This window comes from Microtus ochrogaster, chromosome 8 (assembly GCF_000317375.1).
Source record: "Microtus ochrogaster isolate Prairie Vole_2 chromosome 8, MicOch1.0, whole genome shotgun sequence".
NCBI classification, from domain to species: domain Eukaryota; kingdom Metazoa; phylum Chordata; class Mammalia; order Rodentia; family Cricetidae; genus Microtus; species Microtus ochrogaster.
Window position 1 is genome coordinate 8362632 of NC_022015.1, and position 7415 is coordinate 8370046.

A 7415-nucleotide genomic window follows, 5' to 3' on the forward strand; every position below is an offset into this window, starting at 1 on the left:
ACCTTTTTTTTTTCATTTTGTATGTCCTACCTTCCTACTTTCTTGGTGTCTGTCTGTCTGCCTGTCTGTCTCCTGACATCTCCCTGGCATTTCCCTTTCTTTCTTCTTTACTTAAACATAAATTCCTCTTTCTACTTTCTCTCTCAGCCTAGAAGTTCCCCCTATACCTCCTCCCTTGCTATTGGCCATTCAACTTTTTATTAGACCAATCAGGTGCCTTAGGCAGCCAAGGTAAAACAGCAATGCATTTTTACATAATTAAACAAATGCAACAATCTTTACATAGTTAAACAATATTCTACAATATAAATAAATGCAAGAATCTTTGCATTTGCATTCACAACAACTAAATGCACTTTTGCTTTATGATATGACTAGAAGCCAGTGGGAGTGGGCTTTAAGGTTTCAAAAGCCCATGCCAGGCCGAGTCAGTCTCTCTCTCTTTCTGCCTGTGGATGAGGATGTAGCTCTCAGTTACTGCTTCAGGACCACCATGCTCCCTACCACGATGATAATGGACTAAGTGTCTGAAACTGTAAGCAATTATACAATGAAATGCTTTTCTCTTATAAGTGTTGCCTTGGTCATGGTGTCTCTTCACTCAGTTGTGTAGTGGAGTTTTCTATGTTGTTTTAGATGGAAGTCTTTTGTGGTTTGTGTGTTTCACAAATATAGTTTTAAAGCCTGTGTCTTATCATTTTATTTTATCAAGTTCTATATAAAAGTGTTGACATTTTAAGAACCCCAACTTACTAGTTTTTTCTTCATAGTTCATGACTCAGCATTATATTATTTATTTATTTGGCCTTCTGGAAAGTGGTCTCAGGTTGCCTAGACTGCCCAAGGCTTGTTATGTAGCTGCAGATGCCTTTGGATTCTAATCTTCCTGCCTCTGTCTCCTATGTGCTAATATTGTAAGCTTGTGCCTCCATACCAGGCCTGATTTGTCTGTTTTGTTATCAGTATCAAGGACACTTTCCTTTTCTTAAGGATACTTCCTGGAATGTGCTCCTGCTGCTTTTGAACAGATCCAGAATGACTGAAACTGCCTAGAATATCATTTTCAGGCAAATTCTTGGAGTTAGTGATATCCACTATAGCTATACCCCAAGCCTTTGCAAAATCTGAAAAGTGTCTGACTATAGCTTCATAATCTCTGCTTGACAAAGTTACTGTGTTACCCTGCTGGCACTGCTACTGACATACCCAGAATATTTAACTAAGCAGAGTCCCAACATGTTCATTCACCTACCCTGAAGGCTTGCCAGTGGTCCACCATGCTGGAAAGAGCTTCCTGTCTAGTGTGGTAAATTAGCAGGTCTCCAGCCCATTACTGGGAATGATTACAGTCCTATTTGTCTCTTTTTTTGGTGTGGGGATCAAATTTGAACATGCCAAGGCAAGCTTTCTATCTCTCAGCTACATCTCCAGCCCTCTTTTTTACTTTCTTTCTGTTTTTTAACTTGGAGATGGGCACAGTCTGACCTTTAACTGGCCACATAACACTGCTGTTTTTTTACTTGTATCCCTTCTTCTGTGACCTCCTTAGTAGCTGCAAGGCCTGTACCTGCCAAGCTGGGTGTTCATCTTGGGTAAGTAAACATGATACATTTTCTCTTGCCAGCCTGTGTAGCTGAGGTAGAAGCCAGTCAAGTGTGGTGTGAGGAGAGAAAGAGATCGTTGACATGGGCCAAACTGTGTGATTCTCTTTCCTGGCAGCTTACCCAACCATTAGATTATTTGTGAAGCCATCTACAGTGAGAAATGATGAAGAGGAACACATTATATGTGAGCTAGATGGATTCTACCCAGAAGCCTTTAGCATAAAGTGGGGGAAGTATACCCTGAAGGACTCACAGTTCCAAGAAATTACTGAGGGCCATGTCACTGGTCCCACGTTGAAGAATGATGATGGCACATTCAATGTTTCCAGCTACTTGACTCTGAAACCATCTCTGGAAGACCATGGGACTACCTACCAGTGTGTGGTGCTGCACAGATCCTTGCTTGTCCCCAAGAAGCTCAATGTCACACTGTCTGAGGAAGGTAAGTTTCTTCCCATGTTCTTCCCACTGAGGACATGAAACTAGAAACTTGGGATTCTGAGTAGTCTAGGATCTTTGCTAAGGAAGGAGGGGGAGTTGGAGTCTAGCTCAACCCAGACCCTGGAGTCAGAAGCCCAGATTTATATCCTGTACCTGGATTAGTAGTCCAGAAATAGAGGAGGAGATAGTCTCATCAGTGCTCAGGACTGCATTAGAGTCTGAATTGTTTCCACGGCAGTGGGTGGAAGGCTTGCCAGATCTTTGGAGACCAGGGCCAGCATCATCTTCTGAGGTTAACAGCTCAGGGACCAGCCCTGCCAGAACCCTTTCTAGTCAGGGTATGGGTTCCCATCAGAGACTGTTGGATGTTTAAATTCAATCAGTAGTTCTTTCCTATGGGTTGAGTGTCAAGATGAGGGAGTGACAGAAGCTGGCCTGGATGATGGCTAGGGCTTCCTACAGATACACCAAACTCTTAGGCTAACACAGTACTGCAGATATGGTTTTCCCAGAAGGGGAGGGTTTGAGCTCATATCCTTGGCTTCCCTGATTGTGGCTCTGGTCTTTGGTGGGATTGACCCTGTTAATCAAACACATCTCCATGAACTGAGAAGAATAAAGAAGGTAAGGGATGAATAGGGTCCCAGGAGGATGTGATGGGTGTGTCTGTGCCAGATGAGCTGTAAATGTTTCTTCAAGGAGATAGATTGTTCTTAGAGTAAGGACTAGAAGCATGTGTGGGTGTAAATCAAATAGGTTATATGTGTTCAATTTTTGTCCGGGTGTACATGATATTATATGATGGAGTCTAGAACCCATGAAGCTCTGTGTGACATATTGTCTTTGATATTACTTAGACCATGTTTTATCTCTCATATATATCTTCCCTTCTTTTCTACCTTTCTCCACTTCTTTTTTCTTTTGCATTTATTTATGTTATGTTTGTGTATGTATATGTGTGGGGACATGCATCATGGCGCATGTGTGGATGTCAGAGGAGAACTTTGTGGAGTCCCTTGTCTCCTTTTGTGGATAGGAGGGACCCAATTCAATCACCTTAGCCTACTGAGCCACCTCATAGGCCTTGAGTTTGCTATGTTGTCTAGGATGATCTTGAACTGCTGATCCTCCAACTTTCACTTCCAGAAGCCTGGAATCATAGGCATGTACATATCACAATATCTGGCTTTATGCAGCGCTGAGGCTTAAACCCAAGGTTTTGTGCATGTCAGGCAAACACTCTACCAATGGAGCTACATATCCATTCTTCATATTTTTTAAATATATTTTTATTAATTAATTAATTTTTTCAGCCTGATCATAGTTTTCCCTCCCTACTCTCCTCTAAGTTCCTCCCACAACTTCCTTCATTTTTCCTTCCTTCCTTCCTTCCTTCCTTCCTTCCTTCCTTCCTTCCTTCCTTCCTTCATCTGTGACAATGTTTGTAACCCAACTGGTGTGAACTCACAAACCCCTAGGCTCCATCCCCTCTGGGCTGGACTGGCTCTTGCCAGTACCATGTACCACCATGCACATCATAATTATACCATACTTCAGCTGTTCTAAGTACTTTGGTGTTCGAAGATGTCTGTGATAAGGATGGTGATGCTAATACATGGCAGAGGCTGGGTAGTCGATCCCTGATAAGAAATGGCATGGGCTATACAGATTTTAGCATCAGTCCTGTGGTGTCTTTGATCCTTGTCAGTAGGTTTTCTCTTAGTGTTTGCATTGGCATTGATTACTATTCCTGTTGCTGCCTCAGATACTCCTACAAAGGCAACTCAATGAAGACAGTTTATTTTTGTCTTACCATTTAAAGGTCCAGTCTACTAAGGTGGGTGAGTGATGGCAGCAGGTTCTTGAGGCAGGTGGTCATCAGTGCCTGTGCTGTCAGGAGACAGGGGGCACCGAGTACTCAGCTTGCTCTCTCTTGCTCAGCCAAGAGTCTTGGAACAGTTCCATCCACAGTTAAAGTGGATCCTCCTACCTCAGTTAGCCTAATCTAGAGACTCCTTGACAGATGTGCACAGAGGATTGTGCAAGTTGACAGGATTACATCATACCATCTTTTTTTAAAAAATATTTATTTATTTATTTATTTATTCATTCATTAATTAATTAATTTATTTATTTATTATGTATACAGAGCATTCCTTCTACATATGCCTGCAGGCCAGAAGAGGGCACCAGACCCCATTACAGATGGTTGTGAGCCACCATATGGTTGCTGGGAATTGAACTCAAAACCTTTGGAAGAGCAGGCAATGCTCTTAACCTCTGAGCCATTTCTCCAGCCCCCACATCATAACATCTTTATCTATCTCTTTCTCCAGGAGCCAAGGATGTGCACTTTGCCTTTTTGGCCTTTTTGGTTCTACTGTTTCCTGCAGCTTACGCTCTTTGGAGATGGTAAGAACCTTCACGACCTGTGTCTTGAACTTGATTAGAGTTACCAGAAAGTATCAGGGAGTCTGGGGATGAGTCTGGGGTGTTCTGTGTTGTTTTCTGAGGCTGTTTTAGGAAAGAGTTTTCTCGTCTGGTCTCTTATTTGTGACTCTGGGGAAGAGGATTGTGGAGCCTCCTCCATCTGTCCACAGGATCCCACTTTCACTAATTCATTTCCACTGTGAATTGCGCCTCAGCTTACTAGTTGAGACCAGGGCTTTGAACCACACGTAGACTGAAGTGTTCTTCTGCACAGAAAATTCTTAGTGGGGAGAGTCATTCCCCTCATTGTTCATGTTTGGTTAGCACCTTAGTGGGCTAACTGACCATAAGCTTTCAGTAGATTGACCAAGAATTTCTAACTCCTTGCTAGATGTTTCTAAATTAAATTTCAGACTATCATCCCAACAAAGCAGTCAGTACAACTGCTTTAGAAACTCAGGACAGCAGTGAAAATGTGTTGGTTAGAATGTTCTAGGTAGTTAAAAGGTTCATAAATAACTATTTATGGGCCCACCAAGGCAAAATCTTTTTTTAATTACTTTATAAATAATACCATTCAAAATTTCCACTTCCTCCTCTCCTCCCATTTCCCTCCTAATCCCCCACTCATCCTCCTCTCTCCCCCTCCAGTCCTAAGAGAAGACAGGGTATCCTGGTCTGTGGGAAGTCCGAGGCCTTCCCACCCTCATCCAGGCTTAGGAAGGTATGCATCCAAATAGAATAGGCTCCCAAAAAGCCAGTACATGCAGTAGAGACAAATCCCAGTGCCATTATCATTGGTTTCTCAGTCTGTCCCAATTGTCAGCCACATTCAGATGGTCCAGTTTGATCCCATGCTTGTTCAGACCAGTCCAGCTGGCTTTGGTGAGCTCCCATTAGATCAGGCACACTGTCTCAGTGGATGGACCAACCCCTCATGGTCCTGACTTCCTTGCTCATATTCTCCCTCCTTATGCTCTTCAACTGGACATTAGGAGCTCAGTCCAGTGCTCTGATGTGGGTCTCTGTCTCTATCTCCATCTGTCGCGGGACGAAGGTTCTATGGTGATATTCAAAATAGTCATCAGTCTGACTATGGGACAAGGCTAGTTCAGGCACCCTCTCCTCCACTGTCCAGGATCTTAGCTGAGGACATCCCCATGGACACCTGGGAACCCCTCTAGAGCCAAGACTCTAAAGGCAAAATCTTTGCAAGGTTAATACTTCTCACTGCTTTGCATTAGGAGAACTAGAATAGTCAGTCAAGAAAATAAGGACTACAGGGGCTTCAGGGATGGCTCAACGATTAAGAGCCCTTGATGCTCTTGTAGATGTCCTGGGGGTTTACTTCTCAGCACCCACATGGTGGCTCATGACTTCTTAAAACTATATTCTGACCTTCATAGGCTCATACACACACATGGTGCACATAATCTCATGTAGATGCACACAGCACTCATATAAAACATACACACAGACATACAATACAGAAGTAAGTTTGTTTTTAAAAAAGAAGGAAAGAGAGGCTGCTAATGTAACACAACTCCTTCCTGGGGCTTATTTTCCTGGTGTTGCTGAGGCAAAGGGAGACCGGTGTAGATAGCTGTGTACACTGTTTCTTGTGATTCTGATAATTGTTGTTTTATCTTTTCTTTCTCTGACTCTGCTCCAGGTACTCAGCACATTTTTTCAGGAATACTTAAGTGAAGAAGGTGCTATCTTAGGCTTTTATTCCTGTGAAGAGATACCATGACCAAGACTACAGCCACTCTTGAAAAGATTTAACTGAGGATGGCTCATTTGCAGTTTCAGAGGTTCAGTCCATTATTGATGAGAGATTCCCCTTTGTATGCTGTGAATATATTTTATTACCATTGGTTAATAGAGAAGCTGCTTTGGTCAATAGCTTAGCAGAATAAAGTCAGGTGGGAAATCTGAACAGAGATATATAGAGAGAATAGGCAGAGTCAGGGAGATGCCATATAGCTGCTGAAGGAGAAAGACACCAGAACCTTACCAGTTAGTTAAAGCCTTGTGGCAATATACAGATTAAAGAAATGGGTTAATTTAAGATGTAAGAGCTAGATAGAAACATGCCTGAGCCATTGGCCAAACAGTGTTGTAATTAATACAGCTTTTGTGTGATTATTCGAGTCTGTGTGGCTAGGAAACAAATTACATATTATGATCATGAAAAGGAGCATGGCAGCATGTAGGCAGATGTGGTGCTGGAGCTGAAAATGCTACATCTCGCAGTCAACAGGAAGTTGACTGCCTGTCACACTGAGGGAAACTTGAGCAAAAGAGGCCTCAAAGCTTGGCCCCACAGTGACACACTTCCTTCAACAAGGCCACACATCCTAATAGTGCCTCTGCCTTTGGGGACCATTTTCTTTCAAACCACCACAGACACTAAGCTTATGGCTCAACCTAGATCTTTGCATAATCATTTCTTCTGTCTTTGTCTTTCAGTGTCCTCTACAAGTAGATGGTCCCTTGACTTGGGGCTCACCCTCTCCTTTTCTCTTCTATTGAAAATGGACTCTTTATCATATAATATACACTGATATGGTTTTTCTCCCTCTAATCCTTCAAGATCCTTCCCACTCTCCATCCAATCTGAATCTACTCCCGTTCTACTTCTCATTAGAAGAAGAACGGGTTTCTTGGAGATAATAATGAAATACAACAATATGAAATGTACTGAGATAAAACAAAAACTAGTACATTATTAAGATAAAACAAAAACTAGCACATTGAAGTTGGACAAGAGAAACCAACAGAAGGAAAAGGGGGCTCAACCTTTTTACTTGATGTTCGCTAAGAAGACTTAAACTGTAAATTTAAAAGATCAAATTTTAGGATTCTTTTTTAAAGTAAGATACTTAATCATGAAAGCACAGTATGCTAAAACTAACAGTGAAAATAGTCTGAGGGGGA

The 7415-nt window shown here is 42.2% G+C and overlaps 1 protein-coding gene across 1 annotated transcript in view; it reads left to right on the forward strand.

Annotated features, from left to right (window-relative positions):
• Window positions 1-6963, forward strand: part of LOC101983697 (natural cytotoxicity triggering receptor 3 ligand 1) — a 23003-nt gene extending 16040 nt beyond the window's left edge. Inside the window, exons 5-7 of the mRNA XM_013347661.1 lie at window positions 1720-2046; window positions 4382-4457; window positions 6948-6963. Coding sequence (XP_013203115.1) covers window positions 1720-2046; window positions 4382-4457; window positions 6948-6963 — 419 coding nt within the window. The remainder of the gene's footprint in view (window positions 1-1719; window positions 2047-4381; window positions 4458-6947) is intronic.
• Window positions 6964-7415: the final 452 nt, after the last annotated feature.